The sequence below is a fragment of the Myodes glareolus genome, chromosome 11, assembly GCF_982192425.1.
Source record: "Myodes glareolus chromosome 11, mMyoGla1.1, whole genome shotgun sequence".
In the NCBI taxonomy this organism is placed as follows: Eukaryota; Metazoa; Chordata; class Mammalia; order Rodentia; family Cricetidae; genus Myodes; species Myodes glareolus.
The window spans coordinates 35,208,146-35,227,482 of NC_142036.1; the positions used below are offsets into that span (position 1 = coordinate 35,208,146).

At 43.5% G+C, this 19,337-nt stretch overlaps 1 protein-coding gene across 2 annotated transcripts in view; it reads left to right on the top strand.

Moving 5' to 3' along the window:
• Ston2 (stonin 2) overlaps positions 1–19,337 on the top strand; it is a 154,903-nt gene that overhangs the window by 51,104 nt on the left and 84,462 nt on the right. For both annotated transcript variants that reach the window (XM_048449362.3, XM_048449364.3), the window contains exon 4: positions 8,361–8,558. In XM_048449362.3, the coding sequence (XP_048305319.3) occupies positions 8,361–8,558 (198 nt within the window). The remainder of the gene's footprint in view (positions 1–8,360; positions 8,559–19,337) is intronic.

Sequence of the window (19,337 nt, forward strand, 5' to 3'; positions counted from 1 at the left end):
ATGTACACAGTTAACTGTGTGTGTGAATGTGTGTGTGTGTGTGTGTGTTTTCCAGTGGTGTAGCCACTGGTAAGGTGCCCGTGCTCCTGCAAACAAGCCCTCATCCATACTCCTGTGAAGCACTAATGAAACTCATTGATCCACGTTTGCATATACAGGGGGTGGGGAGAGTCATATGAGTAGAACAGATGAGGGACTAGTAGAAAAGAAGAAGGGAATGAGCCTGTGTGGGAGGGGAGCAAGAGAGAGTAGGGAGGGTGAATATGATCTAAATACATTATGTATATGCTTGAAATGTTATAATGAAGCCCATTATAATGTGTAATTAATATATGCTGATTAAAACAAACCCTCTGTGGCTTGCCATAGTGTGACTGCTGAGAAGGGTGTGGTTGGACATGCTAGAGAGACCCACCAAGTGGCCCCCAAATTTATCCAGACAAGCGTGTGGTGGCTGGATCGAGGACATCAGCATGGTAGCCAGAAATAACCAGATCCCACAGTTTTTGAAAGTAGGTCTTGAACAGAACTCATGATGGACCAAATAGGAGGAGACTGTAGGGTGACATGAATTTTATCCTGGGTAGCCGAAAGGATGAAGGGGCTGTTTGAAAGGGATAGCAGTGATTTAGTATAGGATATGTAAAGTGAGAGATCTGGTGGCGGTGTCAAGTTGGTTTGGAGCCTAAGGATTCGTATGACAGCTGCCACTGGGTGATCTGTTTCAGGTACACAGTGGTTTGCCATCGACTCCATACCCTAGTGAGGGTTTTACTCTCTCTGGTTCCATTTTCCAGGGAGAAAGTGGAGTCATGGATGCATTAATTCATATCTCCCAGCCTATGAATGAGGCATCTGGGTTCAGAGCCCTTGTTCTCGAACTTGGGGTAGAGCAGGGGCAGAGTTGGGTCCTTCCTTTTATTCTTTGCTGGATGGCTGTGTCTGAGAAACATCATCATGGCAGCCCACTTCGGACTGGCTCAGGCATCAAAGGTCCGGCCCTGGGAGAAGAGCCATCTAGCCCAGCACGGGACCTTCTCTCATTTCAGAGAAGCCTGTGGCCTCAGGACATTCATTCAGTCAAGCCTGCGTAAAATAGCTCATTCCAGAATCTGAAGCTGGTAAATGAATAAGTGGGTAGGGACCAAATGAGAACAGTGTGTTAGCTACAAGGCCTTATTAACCTCCCCACCCTCCACTGGCTAGCCTTAATTTATCTTTCAAAGGAAATATGGGTGTTTTCACCCATAAAGGTAAAGATCAGTATTGAAATCAGCTTTTTTGATATGTGGGTTTAATAAGTTTTATTTGTAATTGAGTAAATACAAACGGATTGTTCTTTAAAATATATTAAAGTCAGAAGAACAACATACAAACCATTGCCCCGTTAATAAATGGAGTATTGCCGTCGTCCATCTGGAGGGGCTTTGATTTCCTCCCAATCACAACCTCCTCCATCACAGCCCCTCCCTCAGCTGCTCCTCACCCCACCCCCTAGGCTCATGGCAATAACTTGTCTTTGTACCTTTTCTTTTTGACAGCTTTACAACCTACACATTTGTCAAGGAGGATGTGCTTTAAATTAGTCTGGTTCTGAACTTTGCAAAAATGGAGCAGTGTTCTAGCTAGTATTTTGTGACTTTGTGGTTTGTGAGACTTGCCCATCTTCTTCCCTGTGACTGCAATCCCTGTTGTTTCTATGCTGTGTTTTCCGTCATGATTAGAGTATTATACATGAGGTCATTTATCAGGCAGTTAACAAAGTGCTTCTGTGAACATTCTTTTAATGCCTTTTCTTTCTTTGTTTTTTTTTCCCTCCTGGTTTTTAATCTTTGCACTGGGACATGCTCTTGTAAAGGTAAGCCTCAGATTCCTTATGTGACCAAAGATGTCACTGGACTTTTAAAAAATAATATTTTTATGAGTTCTTTGAGAATTTCATGCAATGAATTTTGGTCAAATTCATCCTCCTTCCCCCACCCCTTCTTAGACTCAACCTTTCTACCCTCAATTCCTACCCACCCAATTTTGAGTGTTCTCTTCCTCCTTCTCTCTATAGAAGCAAACAAAACCAGTGTGATACAATTTGTGCCACCCCAACTACTACTGGGGTCACACCGTTAAAGAAAACCAACTCTCCTCCAAGCAGCCATCAAATGCCAATAGCATGTGTGCACCCACAATCCCACACATAAATGTGTGTGTACTCATACACACACACACCCATATTTTTTAAAAGACTAAATTAAGAAGTAATGGCAGTATTAATGCTTAGAAATTGGAGCGTTCATATGCATCATATATATTACTAGTGGAATAAAATGTGATAATCACCTTGAAAACAGTTTGATAATATCATATAAAACTAGACATGCAATTACCATATCCCACAAAAACTACTCCAAGCAAATGGAAGGTTACCTCCATACAAACCTAACAGCTTTGATATCATACTCATAATTGGAAGTAACTTGGATATTCTTTGGTGGATGGATATATTTGATGATGGACAGTTAAAATAACTATGGTATTGTCCATGACACAGAATACTACTCATCAATGAAAAGGAATGTCTTATTAATATCTGAAACAATTTGGTTATATCTCAAAGACCTCATGTGGACTAATGAAAGCCAATTCTAAAAATTCCAGATTGCATGAACCCGTTTACATATCATTCTTTTTTTAAAGATATTTTTATGATTTTTTTAAATTTTATTTTATGTACATTGGTGTGAAGGTGTCAGATCCCCTGGAACTGGATTTACAGACAGTCATGAGCTGCTATGTAGATGCTAGGAACTGAACCCAGGTCCTCTGGAAGAGCAGTCAGTGCTCTTAACTGCTGAGCCATCTCTCCCGCCCCTTACATATCATTCTTGACGGAGCAAAACTATGGACATCAAAACCAAATTAGTATTTGCTAGGTGTTAGGAACAGATAGAGGCTGCAGAGAGTTGGTGTCATCAAGGCATAACTGTTAACGGATAACATAGCAAGCTGGGAGGTTCACGTCTTTATTCCCAGCAGAGGCAAGTGGATGTGTGTAAGTGTGAGGTCATTGTCTACAGAGTGAGTTTCAGGACAGCCAGGGCTACACAGAGAAACCCTGTCTCAAGGATAACATGGCAGATCTTTCTAGTAATGGAATTATTGTTTACTTTAACTGTGGTTATGGAAATTAAATCTTCACGTTAAAACTAAATGAATATGTAAGACTAAGAAAATCTGACTAAAATTGTATAGTTGCATTTCTTTGTTGTGGTTTACTACACTCCAGGAAAGAGAGTGATTATGTCGGGGCTGGAGAGTTGGCTCAGAGGTTAAGAGCAGTCACAACTCTATCAGAGGACTGGAGTTCAGTTCCCAGCACCACATCAGGTGGCTCATACACACCCACAACTCCAGTTCCAAGGGAGCTGCCACCCTCTTCTGGCCTGTGTGGGAACCTGCACACATACGTGAACATATGCACACAGATAAATTAATCTTTTCTAAAAAAGGAGACAGAGAAGGGCTGGAGAAACGGCTCAGTGGTTAAGAGCACTGGCTATTCTCCGTGAGTTTCCAGGTGATATTCCCAGTACCTTCATGGAAGTTCACAACTGTCAGTAACTCCAGTCCCAGGGGATCCGATGCCCGTTCTGGCCTGGGTGGGCACTAGGCACCCATTGGGTACACAAATATACATGCAGGCAAAACAAACACATAAAAATAAGTAAAACTTAAAAGAGAAGGGATGGGAGGGGGGAGGGAGGGAAGGAGAGCCTGTAGAAAAGAAATGACAAAACTTCTTAGAAACAGTGATGGAAAGGGGTTGAGAAACACTGGAATCAGCCAACCTTGTATAAGGGGAGTGAGTCCAATTTAGTACTGACGTAATACTCCCTTCAATAAATCTTAAGAGTCTCTAAAATAATGTTTGGGAGTCTTAAATCCATGTTTTATCCATAAAAATTAGCCTGTAATTGTCATTTAATTGGCTATGTGTTGGGTCTGTATTGTCAGGTTAGTACAAGAAAATTCTAACCTCATAAAACTGATGAGTGGGACTCTTTCTACTCTCTGGAATAATTACTGGAAGGTTTGACCTTTTCAGCAAATATATCTGGCCAGAAACATTGCTCATGGAAACTCCGTAGGTACTGGATCACTTCCTCTCACGGTTATTAGAAACATAGCTACAGGTCCCAGAAACCACGTGACTCCCTTGAGTGGTACACTGGAAGCTGACATAAAGCCTTTTTACCCCCTACTTGCTTTGGATTATTGTGTTTTATCATAGCAATAGGAAGGAAAGCAGAGCACCCTGGGTAAGATCCTATCCTGATCTCAGCCTGTATCCGCATGCTGACATGTTCATTGGTGTCCATCTCTTCCTGTTGAGACAGTGGTAGACCCATTTTTGGAAGAAATATGTAGTTTTTCCGATAGCTGTTAAGAGTTTCCCTTTGTCTTTAGTCTTACACGATTCTGAGGTCTACTTTTAGTTACTCTGATTGACATTCCTGGGGATTTCTAATCTGGAAAAAAAAAAAAGTCTTTCACAAATCCTTGGAAGTTCTCAGCCAGTGGCATTTTTTCAGATACTGCCTTCCTCCCGTTCTCACATTCTTAGGAGAATATATGGATATCCATATATCCGGATATATATCCAGAATATATCCAGAAATATGGATGAGAGCGTCTCCTTGTCCACCGTGGGCATTGCTTCTTCTCAGTGTCTCCCTGTCCACTGTGGGCGTTCCTTCTCCTTAGTGTCTCCTTGTCCATCGTGGGTGTTCCTTCTCAGTGTCTCCTTGTCCACCGTGGGCGTTCTTTCTCAGTGTCTTTCACCTTATTTCTTTGCCCTTCACACTGTCCACTCACTTTTGTATTTGAGGTAGTTTATTTTTCTCTTCTTAAGAAATCCATTTAGCTGTTTCTCATGACTGCGTGTTCATTTCTCATATTTTCAGTTTCTTATTTCCTTACATATACTGTACCTAGTTGCATATCCTGCTTTCTAAACCCGCTGTCTGAATTCTTTGCCCAGCTGACTCTATTTGCTCAGCCTTCCAATATCTTCCTTGCTCTTGTTCATGGTAACTTGATTTTCTATGTACTTTGTGGTTTACTACTGTTATGTTTTTACCACCTTCTTGGGACATTCTGCCTGAGATGGCTAGTTTGCAGGCACTTTCTTCCAGAAAGGGCTAGTATTTTATGAGGCTCTGTGGAAATATTTCAACTGAAATTTAGACTGAAAGTTTTTCCAATACACACAAATGATGCATTTATCCAATTATTCTTTATCAATAAAAAAATCAGGAGTCAGATATTGGGGTAAGGACCTGAGAGATCAGAGAAGCAACGGATTAGCCACCAATGACTTCCTACCTCTTCCATTCCTTCCTCCAAAAGGGCCAAGATCCTCTCTAAGCCCTGCCTTACTACTTCCTCAGTCCTCCAAAACCTCTATGGTTAATTTTGGTCAAGTAGTGGCTATCTCCACCCTCTGATTCAAAACAAACTTTACTGTTACCATGCAATCAAAATATCACACAACACACAAATCCCTATATGGGACCTTATATCAGGAGCCTTTTCTTTTTCCCTGTCCCTTGGACCCAAATCTAAGGCAGACATTGGTTTTTTTTTGTGTCTCCATCTGAAGATAAAGGTATCCCTCTGGAGAATTCTCATTTAGGCATCTGATTTTTTTGTTAGTTTGTCCATCTTGGGTTGACTGAACGTTCATTCTCCTTTATCATCACATGGACCATACGTACTCAGACTCAGCAGGGGGTCTCTGATTTGTTCAGTGGTCCTCAGGATATGGAAGTCAGCTAAGCTTCGCTTACATTTCTAGTTTTGAGATTTCACTTGGCCACGTGATAGCTCTATGTTGTGTATATATGTCAACGTTAATATTCTTTACCTAAGAGCTCTTTTCCGTAGTAGTTCAAAGTCCCTGATCCTACGGCAGGGAACGGCAGTTCTACAACAAACCTATTACAAGCTCATCTTTACTCTCTAGTTGTCTTAATTGTACATGTGTCCTTTCGCTTTCTAGGGGCCTTCCAGGTAATAGTCTGGTTTTGACAGTCTATGTTTAATATAGACTGTTAGGGAATGGTTAGTGGTAGTTCATCTGACATAACCAGCAAGAGATGAGGGTCTGCCTTATGTCAGGCAGCATTGTAGGAAGTGAGAAAAACAGACAAAAAGTCTTCCTCCCTGGCGATCTTGAATTCTGGCTGAAGACAGGGATATAGGTTGCCATAGGTCACATGGCAATGATGCTATAAATTAAATAAATAAGTAGAAGGGAGCCTTGCATTTGTGGAGAGAATAGCTCACAGGTGATTTGCCAAGGGATGATAGTTTCAAGGAAAAGAAGCTATGAGCCCTCAGTGCAAAGATCCAGGAGTTTCATACATGCCCAAGACAATAAGGAATGCAGATTCTCTTTTGTTTCATTTTTATACTGCCACAAGCATTCCCTCTGAAATCTTGATTTTCCCTTTCTGCCTCTTACCCCAACTATAGCTTTGGTGCTTCAGCTGGGATAACTGACCTGCATGATCTTGTAGATTCCTTAATCTCTGTGCTGGTTTGCCCTCCTAATATCAAATGCAAAAACATTTGTAAAGGTGCCTGGCCTTTGAGTGGCTACTCAATAAATGCTGTTTATTTGTCCCTCATTCTCTGTTCACTCTCTTTCTAGTGTCTTGATGGTAAAAGTGCAATGGTACAATCATCTTGCAACACTGTGGAGAACACGTGTGGTGGGCAGTTATAAGAAGTTGTAGTTAAAAAGAAAAAAGAAACACACACACACACATATACACGCAAGCACACAAAGCTGATTGTTGCTCTAAGCCAAGGAGATAAAACCACGCCCTGTGCATTTCCCTTCAGAAGATATTTTCTTGTGTTCTGTGCAAGCCAACACTCCAGGAAGTCTCCACTGTGTATGTAGCAGTGTGCAGAACTTTCAGTTTTTGTCAGACCTGAGCTAATTAGAGGCTTCGTGTGTGTGTGTGTGTGTGTGTGTGTGTACGTGTGTGTGTACGTGTATGTGTGTGTGTGCACGCACGTGTGTGTATGTGTGTGTGCACGTGTGCGTGCGTGCTCCGAACTTGCTCTGCCTCTGGTTTTGTAAGGGAAATTGGTAAGTTTCTTTCGAGTTTGTTGATGTGCTACTGAAAATGGAGGAGAAGCCTGGATCAGAGTGAAGCTGCAAGGATTCTGTAGTTTGGGCCCGAAAGAAACTAAAATCTAAATTTAGAAATTATATTGGGCCTTAAAGTTATTTGTACTCCCTTAATTAGATTTTTTTTTTAATTTGCGGGTCCTGAGACCCAAGTTTCAGGCAGTTTCTGTGTGTGTGTGTTCATATGCATATATATCACACATATGATATATATATATCATATATATGCATATGTGTGTATATACACATATATGTGTGTGTTCATGTGAGTATATATGTATACAGTATGTACACATGTGTATTTTTCCATGTGAGGAAGCCATGGGTTAACAGAGCCTCTTGCTTTTATGAAGCTACAGGACCTCTCACTGGGACCCAGCATTCTAATTAGTGTAGGCATTCTGGCTGGCAAGCCCTAGAGATCCCATCTCTGCCTCCATATGCTGGGATTGCAAGCACCCCACACACACACCTGCTTCCTTATGTGGGTGCTAGGATCCAACTCTGGTTCTTGTTCTTAAGCAGCAAGCACCTTACTGTCTTAGTTACTGTTCTATTGCTGTGAAGAGACACCAGGCAAAGACAATACTTATAAAAGAAAACATGCAATTGGGGATCGCTTACAGTTTCAGAGATACATGATCATCATGGTGGGAAGGAGGCAGACATGACACGGGAGCAATAGATGAGAGCTCACATCTTACCTGCAAGTTGCAAGGGTAAAGAAAGGAGAGAGAGAAAGAGATTGATTCTGGGCCTGGCTTGGCCTTTTCAAATCTCAAAGCCCACCCCCACTGACACACCTCCTTCAACAAGGTCACACCCACTCCAACAAGCCATGCCTCCCAACCCTTCCTAAATAGTTCTTTCCTCTAACTCAGGACCAAGCATTCAAACATATGAAACTACAGGGGCCACTTTTAGTCAAACCTCCATACCAACTAAGCCATCTCTCCAGCTCCTTGATATGCTTTTGAGAGTGACTCTCCATGAGACTTCGATCAATCTGTTTCCTCTCTCCTCATCCCAAGTGTCTCCTTGCTTTCTATGATGGCTGCCGTTGCATAGGATCTGAGTGACATCAACGTAAGATGAGTGTGCTAGATGTAAGCAAAAGATAACTATTTACATCATATCCTCTTGGATTTCCATCTGTTCTCAGCCCTCACGTTGACCATGCCTTGCTGGACCTGCCCTTCCTTCGACTCTTTAAGAAGGTGCCCTTTGACCTCCGAGAGCAGCTGGACGACCCATTCTGAGGATACCAGCAGTCCTAGTGTTGCTCCTTCATGCACGGACCTGCAGCTCCTCAGTGCTGAGGAGCAGGCAAGCAGCCGGGCTTCCAGGACCGACTCCACGGGTAAGTCAGAGTTCCAAGCTAGAGCTCTCTGCAGATCACTTTTGGTGTACGCAGGTCCTCCTTGAGCTCCTCTTTCCTCCACAGCCAGCTTTGTCTGCAAAACAAATACATATGTGGTTGTCCGGTTCAAAAGCTAGCATCCTCAGTGGTTTGTAATGGCATCGGGAAAATGGATAAACAGACTGACTGGCTACTTGACCAAGGCTTCACTTTGGGAAACCATTTGATGGTGTGTCTCATAGCCTTGCTCTCTGACTGTTTAGCACAAGTACCGTTTCCCCATCAATGCATCCTCTTCCAGTTGCTGCTGAGCTGTGTCTAATATTCACAAGGCTGAATCTCTCATCCTACCGCCCACGCACCTTTCCTCCTCAACAGGAGGAAGGTGAATCTCAACAGGGAGAAATTAATTGTTAAGCGAAACAGAATGAGAATCTGGGTTCAGCCGTGGCGTCCAGACTGCTAAGGATTTTGCAGCCAAGTGCCTGAAGCATTGTGCCTTCACTGAGCTATGTGACAGCCTGTAATGTCCCATGGTCTCATTTGTCAAACTTCGCAGTAGGCATAGGGTGCAAGTCTGGTCTTCACCCCAGGTAGAAGATGGGTCTGCCAACAAGCACTATCACAGGCTCTTTGGGATGGTATTGGAAAGATGTATGTTCTTGGTGTTCACTGCTAGTTGGTCTATGGGGGAAATGATTCTCATACACACCCCACGGTGTCAATAGTGTTTTGTTTTCCTTCTCAAAAATATTGTGAAGATTGTCTCTAGGTCATTTTTAAAGTTTAGATACATTTTTTTTTCTGTGATCCTGCATGGAATGTCAAAGGTTCAGGCAGGATTTGCTTTGGGATTTGATAAAATTGCCCACCAGCATAGTTCACCAAAGACTTCATCTTTACCAACCGTTCTTCCTTATGGCATTTTGTTTCATAACCATTCCTTCAGCATGCGTTAGTCTCTGTGGCTCATGTGGCTGGTATGTGCCCCACAATTCCGTGTCCACCATGGGACAATCTCGTGGGAAGGAGGTACCTGTAGCAGCTGGACCTGTTAGGGAGAGAGGCTGAGTGTCCCTTCATCTCTCATTGCCTTCCACTTCCTCCCCAAGCCTTCACAGGGAGGAAGCACACACTCTTTGTACTGTTTATGGATGCTCAGATTCCACAGTCATCCATGCAAATCCTGATTCTGCCAAATACCAGCCACATGCCTTCAGCAATCCTTACACTGTATACATGCATATATGTATAACGACATGTGTGTATAAATGTGTTCTTATTTTTTCACATCGTTTTGACCAAATACCTGACACGAAACAACTTAAGGGGGAAGAAGTTTTTAGGGCTCGTGGTTTGAGAGGACGCAGTCCGTCCCAGTAGGCCCGGCATAGTAGTAGTGGGTGACTTCATGCTGTCCACCTGCTGAGAACCTAGGGGATAATCACATGGGACCATGGGGAACATTTATTAAAACACTACAGCCCTGAGTGGGGGCAGGAGGGGAGAGAGAAGAAGAGAGACTGTGTGTCTGCGACTCTCAGGATCAGACGGAGGGTCACAGGCATGACAGACCAAATGTTCTGCCCTGAGCTACACCTGGCACATCTCCAGCCCCAGGACCCTTGCTATCTTTATGACCCAATTTCATCATCTGACAAATAGAAATAATAGCAGTGTGTACCTTACCAGGCGAGACAGTTTATATAGAACAACTTACACGATTTCTGCCTTGGAAGAACTGATACCAGGGATAAACTGCCAAATAGGTCTCATGACTCTAGAGAGGTGCAAATCTGGCCCTTTACTAAAGAAGATGTGAAGGTCAAACCCAGAGCCTTGTATATGCTAGGCAAATGCTCTACCACTGAGCCACATCTGACCCCAAAGTTTATAATTATATATATATATTTTCTTTTTTGGGGAATGTTTCACTGTGTAGCCCTGGCTGTCTTGGAACTCACTCTGTAGACCAGGCTGGCCTCAAAATCACAGAGATCCACCTGCCTCTGCCTCCTGAGTGCTCGGATCAAAGGTGTGCGGCACCACCACACGCAGCAATTATAATTTTTAGCATCTTACTTTTCTCAGTAATATTGTTACAGTTCATCATCAAGAAAAACTCCTTCTCTCAGCACTTGGAATGTAGAGGTAAGCATATCTCTGTGAATTCGAAGCCAGTGTAGTCAACAGAGAGGTGCCAGAACAGCCAGGACTGTTACACAGAGAAACCCTATCTCAAAAAAGTACCAAGAGTGGGGGGGGGAGACTTCCTTCTTCCTTCTTTGTTGGGTCCTGGAAGGAAGCAGGTGGTACACGAGAAAGGGCTGGCTTATTTGGAGAGAATTCCTTGAGGAAGCAAAAGCTGAAATCATAGGAGAGCTCGTTCAGGTTCTCCCTGAGCAAGTGTGATGACAGCAGCCAGGACAGGCGCTCTGTGTGTCGTCACCTTTGGGTGAAGATGGATGGTGGCGCTCAGGTCAGCCTGCGGGACTGTAGACTGCAGGGAGTGAGTCGGTCTCCTCCCTGACGTCTGTTCAGGAGTTCTGTGGGGATTGCCGTGTAGTTGTGGAGGAAAGGATTCTGTCACCTGCCCACACTGTCTTCTCAGTTTCTCACCAAGGGGATAATTAGAGGAGGAAAGCAAACAAATGTCCTGGAGTTGGTAGATTACAGGAATGGGGTGCTGGGGAGTGGAGATGACAAATCCTCTAGAGACCCCATTGCTGGGCAAATGACAGGAAAATTAGGAGGAAGCACCACCTCGAGATCTCTCCCTTCTCTGGCACCCCTGTGTCCCCAAGGTCTCCTTTGCCTAGACAAGAATGGCACACCCGTCACCTTCACCAGGCAGATAATGCCACCACGTTTACACTAGTTCTTAAAGAGCCAGAGGATCAAGGGAATGGGAGCAAGCCTCTTCCTTTGAACTCTATTCTAAGCAGGGAAGAAAAAGCATGTATTTATGTTTGCAGTGGTACGCTTAGGCTCTGGTATTTGCGTGTGCATAGGGAAGGTATAGATTTCAGTGTGAGATTAGAATGTACAGCTCTAGACAAACTAAGAATGTCGGACTGGAAGGTCTGTCAAATGGAGGTGAGAGTTATCACCATCCTAGATGCCTGTGTGTCGTTCATATTTAATAATCCAGCATTTCCCAATCCGTATTCCATACAGCAACAGGAATATAACTCCCAGGATGCTGGGAGCTCTTGGGTTAGGACATGCTGTGGTACCTCTGCTGTAGATCCGTGATGTGCAAAGTTCTGAAACATATGTATGTAATGTGTAAATATACATACGTGAGCATACGTGTGCTTATACACACACATTCAGTTTTCCGTTGAATTATCCTACCTGTCTGGGTCAGATGTCAATCTTTGGAAACCCAAAACACATCAGTTAGCAAGTTTTATTTGGAATAGCATATTGGCAAAGAATAGAACTCGGAAAAATGTATATGATAAACTCCCAGATGAGTTAACTTTATGAAGTTAGCCCTACTTTATAGTCCCGTGCACTGCTAAACCTCTTGGCCTTTTTAAAAAGAGCTGTTGCTGCTTTAAGTTCTAGACCCGGTAGGTGGAAAAGTGCACTTTTCGCCAGGCGGTGGTGGCGCACGCCTTTAATCCCAGTACTCGGGAGCAGAGGCAGGTGGATCTCTGAGTTCGAGGCCAGTCTGGACTACAGAGCTAGCTCCAGGACAGCCGGGGCTACTCAGAGACACCCTGTCTTGAAACCTCCCCCGCAAAAAGTATACTTTGCTATGCTTCCTTTGTATGTAAGCTATGCATACCTTTGTATGTAAACTAAATCCATACTTTTGTACGTAAAGTCACGGACTGTAAAGCAGATGTAGCCCAGATGATCGTGACTCATTTGCATCTGACTGCAGTGGAGTTTTGCCAGAGGCTATCCCCAGACGTGGATTCTTTCGCCTTGCTCAGAAACAAATGTTTATGTTTTATAAAGAGTTATGGATGGAGGTCTTTGAAGTTTTTTGTTTGTTTGCCTCATCTTCCTTTTCCCCCTCTTCCTCCTCCTCCTCATCTTGGCATATGCTTGTGTGTGTTACGTATGCAGGTTCATGGGTGTGTAGGGCTGAGAAGTTCAGGTAGGTGTCTTCCTCAGTTGCTGTCTATTTATGGAAGCAGAGTGTCTCGCTGGATATGGAGCCTGTGAATCCCAGCTGGTCTAGCTAAGCAGTGCCCAGAGGATCCTCTGCTTCGGCTGGCATTACAGATAGCCACCACACTTGCCTGACACATACCACGGCTCTGGGCACCCAAATTGCCTCATGCTTGCCTGGCAAGTGCTTTTTCCTACTGTACCATCCCCCCCAGGCCACAGAAGCCCCACATTTTGTGACAATGTTTTAGTGAATCAGAAGATTCTCTTGTGTGGCAGTCTTACTCACCCTTAGGTGCATGTCTCTTTACATGGTAGAACTTGCTTCTCTGTCTTGTCCTAAAACTACTGCAGCCAGTACAGCATACATCAGAATGGGGACCAGAGTCCCAGATAAACGGTGATTGCTGCGTGCATGAGGGGCCTGCAGCAGTTTTTGTTATTCACAAGGCACAAGTATATAGCTTCTAAATTCTTTCATGTAATACGCATCGCAGTATATACTATACTTGTGTGAAAAATAAAACTTCACTGTTTTCTTTTCAAACTTCTCCCTTTGTATTTCAGAGACAATTGTAATTGTTAAAAAAATTAATGACATTTATTTATTTATTTATTTATTTATTTATTTATATTGTAGCTGTCTGTGTGTGTCTCTGTGTATGTGCATAAGCAGTAAGGATTGAACTCAGGTCAATCCAGGCTATTAGGTTTGGCAGCCAGCACTTTTACCTGCTGAGCCAGTTCCTACCTGAGATTATAATCTTGTGGATGATAGTTTCCTTCCTCCAAATTCAGGAGTAGCAGAGTAGTTTTTTGAGAAAATTACATATGTTTTCTCATTCATGAAAAGACACAAATTTAACCTGACATTTGTTTCTGTGTGTTCGTTAGTTGTACATTTTGTGGTGGTTTTTTGTTTCTGTCTTTGTTTTAGGTTTTTTTTTTTTTTTTTTTTTTTTTTTTTTTTTGGTTTGTCAAGACAGGGTTTCTCTGTGCATAGCCTTGGCTGTCCTGGAACTCAGTCTGTAGAACAGGCTGGCTGGTCCTACTCACAGAGATCCACCTGCCTGTGCCTCCCGGATGCTGGGATTAAAGGCTATGTGCCACCACCACCTGACACATTATGTGTTTTATTTTCTCATGAGTGTTAAGGAAATGCTCCTGCTCCCGTGTCTGCTTTGTCTGAAAGGCTCTCTGGAGAAGCTCGAGTTCCCTAGAGCACAGGTATTAACACAGTCCTTACATTTACCAGTCATAGAGAACAAAGGAGAGAATTAGGTGATATTTTCCCACAGAGAACCGGTGGTCTGAAAACAGATCTTCGTTCTTGTCATTAAGGAGAGTTTTACATATAATTTAAGAATACTCCTCTTTATAGAACACCTGTTATGTCCCAGGCAGGAATGTGCTGCACACTTTATACACACATTATCCAGCCTTCACAATCTTAAAAGTCCTCGGTACTATCCCATGTTATCAATACAGACATAATGCCTATAGGGGTTTGCCCCTAGTCTCACAGAGGGGAGCCCTGCGATTCAACCCCTCCCTCTCCGCTGCTCACCGGCCCTGTGCCTGGCATGCTGTTAAAGCCAGCTTTCGGGAATACCGTGAGCTGTGGGAAGGAGCCCTGACAGAGCCTTCCACGGCCTTGACGCTGCCTTCTCTGCATCTCCCAGGAGCCTCGTGTAAACCTCTCTCATGCAGCTAATTCAGTGGAGGAGAGAGACTTAGGAGTCCCCCGCCACACAGGGGCCATCTTGGAAGAAAGAACTGTGCTTACTTCTCCAGCACTATGTCTGGCACGTTGACATTCCACAGCGGAATTTTGTGGAATAAAGTAATTATTTTAATACAGGGCTGAAAGGCCCTCATTTGCAAGCGTATTTTTCCAGGTATGTAACTTTAAGTGTCTTTGCTCATTGAAGCACAATTACAGGACTAGGGAGAATTAAAAGGATGCATAGTTGGGACTAGTGGGATAAGAAGAGTCTCTTTCCATGTTTTCAAACATTGAGTTGTTACCTGTGTGTGATGGTGGGGTTCCAAAGAAACTTCCGCTGGGCGGTGGTGACGCACGCCTTTAATCCCAGCACTTGGAGGCAGAGACAGGCGAGTTGTTTTGAGCTGTGAGTTGGAGGCCAGCCTGGTCTACAGAGCAAGTTTCAGGACAGGTTCCAAAGCTACAAAAGCTAGAGAAACCCTTCTGAGAGAGAGAGAGAGAGAGAGAGAGAGAGAGAGAGAACGCCAACACCAATGGTCTGTGGAATGGTTAAGGGGAAGGAAGGCTTTTATTGTAGATAAGAGAGAGAACCTATCCAGAGGTGCCTAGAAGAGTCCAGGGCAGAGAAAGTAGATTGAACATGACCAGCAGACTAGGCATGGTCAGGGCTATCTGCGAGAGAGGAGAGCATAGCAGAGGGTAGGGACTAGAAATAACATAGAATAGCAAGAGCAGAGACTAGAGCAAGCATAGGGAGAATAGCAAGGGTTATAAGGAGGGTGATCAGCTGAGAGGAAGGAAGGGCCACTGGTGGGGGCTTTGAAATGTGTAACACCAGGGACTGAAGGAGCCTGGAGGCTAGCATGGACCTTGATATACTGATAGGTGCCACAAGTATATGTTAATATGTCCCTTCTGCCAGAGGTAAGGGAAAAACTCCTTTTGGGGACAAGTTTCACAAGTTCCTGAGGAATGCTGATTTTTAATTAAACCAATAAAAATCCTCCTAAAGTCCAGGTTGAACTCATTCTGGATATTTGTACTGACTTTTGGAGTTTGGGAAATTGAAATCTCTTTTGGACCTGAGATTATCTAGTTTGCTTTGACCATACTCTTTTAATTAAAAAGAAAAGTTAGCCACGTGGTGGTGGTACACACCTTTAATCCCAGCACTGGGGAGGCAGAGGCAGGCAGATCTCAGTGAGTTCGAGGCCAGCCTAGTCTACAGAGCTAGTTCTAGGACAACCAAGACTATTATACAGAGAAACCCTGTCTCTACCAACCCCACTTCTCTCCACTGCCAAAATAAAAAAAAAGAAAGAAAGAAAGAAAGAAAGAAAGAAAGAAAGAAAGGAAAAAACAGTTAGAGGGTATGCAGGGAGGGTATGCCCTGAGGTCGGATGTCTCCAAATCTGACTGCCCTACACAGTCTTTGGCCAAAGCAGCCACATTTCACCCCACCCTCATTTATTCACTTTAGACTGTGAAGAAGCTGGGTGGGAGAAAGCTTATTGATGATATTACATTTTGTTCTTAGGATTGAGGAGTCATCTGTCTTGGGCAAAATCTAAGAATACCAAAGCTAAGGTATGGGATTTCCAATATTATCAAAATGGCATCTGGAACATCTGAATAAAGTACCTGTGGTTCCCCAATCAAGATTCTTTTTTTTAAATTCTGTTCTAAAATAGTTTAGGTACTGATCCTGGAGAGAGAGAGAAAGTGAGAGAGAGAGAGAGAGAGAGAGAGAGAGAGAGAGAGAGAGAGAGAGAGATGGGGTGCCTGCAATACTTTGCAGTGATTACCTTCTGTGGTACTTGCTCTTAGTGTAAATGAAGACACCAGTGTCCACAGTCATGTGTTAGTTAAGAAACAAAATTAGGATTTCCATCTAGGCCTGTCAGTACCATGTGGCTCTGCCTGTCTGAAGACTGGTCTTCTGGAAGGAGATCGCCTCTGTCCCCACCCTACAAGGCAGCATTTGAAGATGCTGTGTTTCCTCCTTCCTCAGGTGGTCATCAGACATAGCTATCTGGAATCACTGAGCATCCAGACAGTTCATGAACTTGGGTGCCTGTAATCTGCATTGCCCCTCATCTCTAGGGAGGTAAAAGGAGCAGTTCCCTTGATAATGGATGTGGTCAACAAACCAAATTATTATTGACAGTGCATCTTGTATAGTCACCACCTGTATTAGTCCTTTCTCATTGCTGTGACGAACCCACCAACAAGGGCAGCTTGGGGAAGAAAGGATTTCTTTTGGCTCACAGTTTGTGGGTGTGGTACATCATGATAAGGAAGTCTTGGGAGTAGGCATGTGAGGCATTTGGTCATGCTACATGTAGTAAGAATGCTGCATGTGCAGTGAGGATGTTGTATGCACAGTGAAGATGCAGTAAGGATGCTACACATGCACTGAGGATGCTGCACATGCAGTGAGAATGTTGCACGTGTAGTGTGAATGTTGCATGTGTGGTGAGGATGTTGCATGTGCAGTGAGGATGTTGCATGTGTGGTGAGGATGCTGCACGTGCACTGAGGATGCAGAGAACAGTGATTGCCACTGTTCAGCTTGCTTTTCTCTTTGTCCTCAGTCTAGAACGCTGTCTTGGTTAGGGTCTCCATTACTGTGAAGAAATGCCATGACCACATCAACTCTTATAAAGAAAACATTTAATTGAGGTGGCTTGCTTACAGTTTCAGAGGTTCAGTCCATTATCATATTGGCAGGAAAAATGGAAAGTATTCAGGCAGACATGGTGCTGGAGTAGTAGCTGAGAGTCTTATACCTTGCAGGCAACAGGAAATTGACTAAGACACTGGGGAGTATCCTGAGCATAGGAAACCTCAAAACATGTCCACACAGTGACACACTTCCTCCAACAAGGCCATATCCACTCCAGCAAAGTCTCACCTTCTATATAATGCCACTCCCAGTGAGATTATGGAAGTCAGTTCATTCAAACTACCCCAAACCCCAGCCATGGATTGATGTTACCCACACTAAAGGTAGGTTTTCTCACCTCAGATAACCTAATCTATTAACTCCCTTACAAGCATGCCCAGAGGTTTGTCTCCAAGGTGACTACAGATCCTGCCAAGTAGACAATACTAAATCTCACACCAACAGAACAAGATGTTTGTTTCCATAGCACTTCTTAGTAGCAATGGGTACCTCAAAATACCATGTGTCATTGATATTTAACCAAGGATGGTTACAGACTTCATCAATACGATTGTATTGTTGATAGTATTAACACATTATCACAGTTATGTTCATGCTACTTCAGAAGTTTTTGAAATCTATTTTTAATGTTTATTATTTCAGTATAGTTTTTTTAAGTCTTATATTCTTAAAATCAGTGCATTGCCCTGAAAAGGAGTCAGTAGGTCTTATTTATTATTTGTTTGTTTGTTTATTTTAGACAGGGTCTGATTGTGTAGCCCTGGCTGGCCTGCACCTCCCAGAGATCTGTTTGCCTCTGCCTTCAGAATTCTGGGATTAAAGGTGTGCGCTACTACACCTGGCCCCCAGTGGGTCTTACCAGACTGACAGAGGGTCTATGGAACAAAAAAATAATTATAAATCCTGTTCTGTTGATACTCTGGTACTTTTCAGTGAAACCCAGGTGTAATTTTACATTAGCCGATTCAATCACCCCACAAATGGGGCTATCCATGTGCTAGCCACTGGCCTAGGACCTGGCTCTATAAGGATGAACAACATAAACAGTAGCTTTGGTGTCCAAACAGCCGTGGATGTATCTGGAAGTAAGTCGAGATAACTATAATGAGAGAGCTTCTCATTAGGAAAGGTTAGGAGAATCACAAGGAAGTAGCAAAGGGGGCTGCCTCCAAAGCTGTGAGACGGGAAGGTTCTCCAGAGAGCCATTTCAATGCGGACAGCTTACTGAGCTTGAAGGAAGACCTTAAAATCAGAGAAAGCATAGTGAGTTCAGGAACTCGGTTCCTCTGATTAAATGGCACACACCTTTAAACCTAGCACTTAGGAGGCAGAGGCCAGCAGATCTCTGAGTTTGAGACCAGTCTGGGCTACAGAGTGAGTTCCAGGACAACCAGAGCTATATAAAGAAACCTGTCTGGGGTGGGGGAAAGAGTGAAATGTGTCTAAGAGCGGCGTCCATTAAAGGTTTGAAAACTGTGAATGAATGATGTGTGCAGAGCTAGGATTATATTAGCCACCAGGACAGGATGCAGGTGATGTGGGATTCCCCTCCATATGCTGTGAATACCGTTGGTTAATAAAGGAGCTGTCTTAAGCCCAGCAGGACAGAATAGAGATTGGTGGGGAAAACTAAACTAAGTGCTAGGAGAAAGAAGGCGGAGTCAGGGAGATGCCATGTAGCCGCCACTGGGGATAGATGAGCCGAAACCTTGCTGGTAAGCCACAGCTACGTGGCAATACACAGATTAATAAAAATGGATTAAATTAAGATATAAGAGCTAGCCAATAAAAAAAAGCTAATAGGCCAAGCAGTGATTTAATTAATAAAGTTTCTGTGTGGTTATTTTGGGAGTCTGGGCAGCCAGGAAACAAATGAGCAGCCTCCTCACAACAATAGATGGTGGTCTGGACCAGAGACTGACAAGGTTAAAGAAAACTGGAATCAAAAGCACTTTAGAGGAACAGAAATGTCCATTTCTGTGTGTCTGCTCTTGTTCTTATCCTGAATAATCTTCCCTCCCAATACACACATGACTGTGTTGTATTAAGATGGAATTCAAGAGCTGTTTCCTCCCATATAGTTCATTCTCTGTGAGAAGCATGGTCCTACAGACTGCAGTTCCTTTCATTCTTTATTTTACGTGTGTGTGTGTGTGTGTATGTGTGTGTGTGTGTCTGTGTGTGTGTGTGTGTGTGTGTCTGTGTGTGTGAGAGAGAGAGAGATGTGAGAAGGACGTGC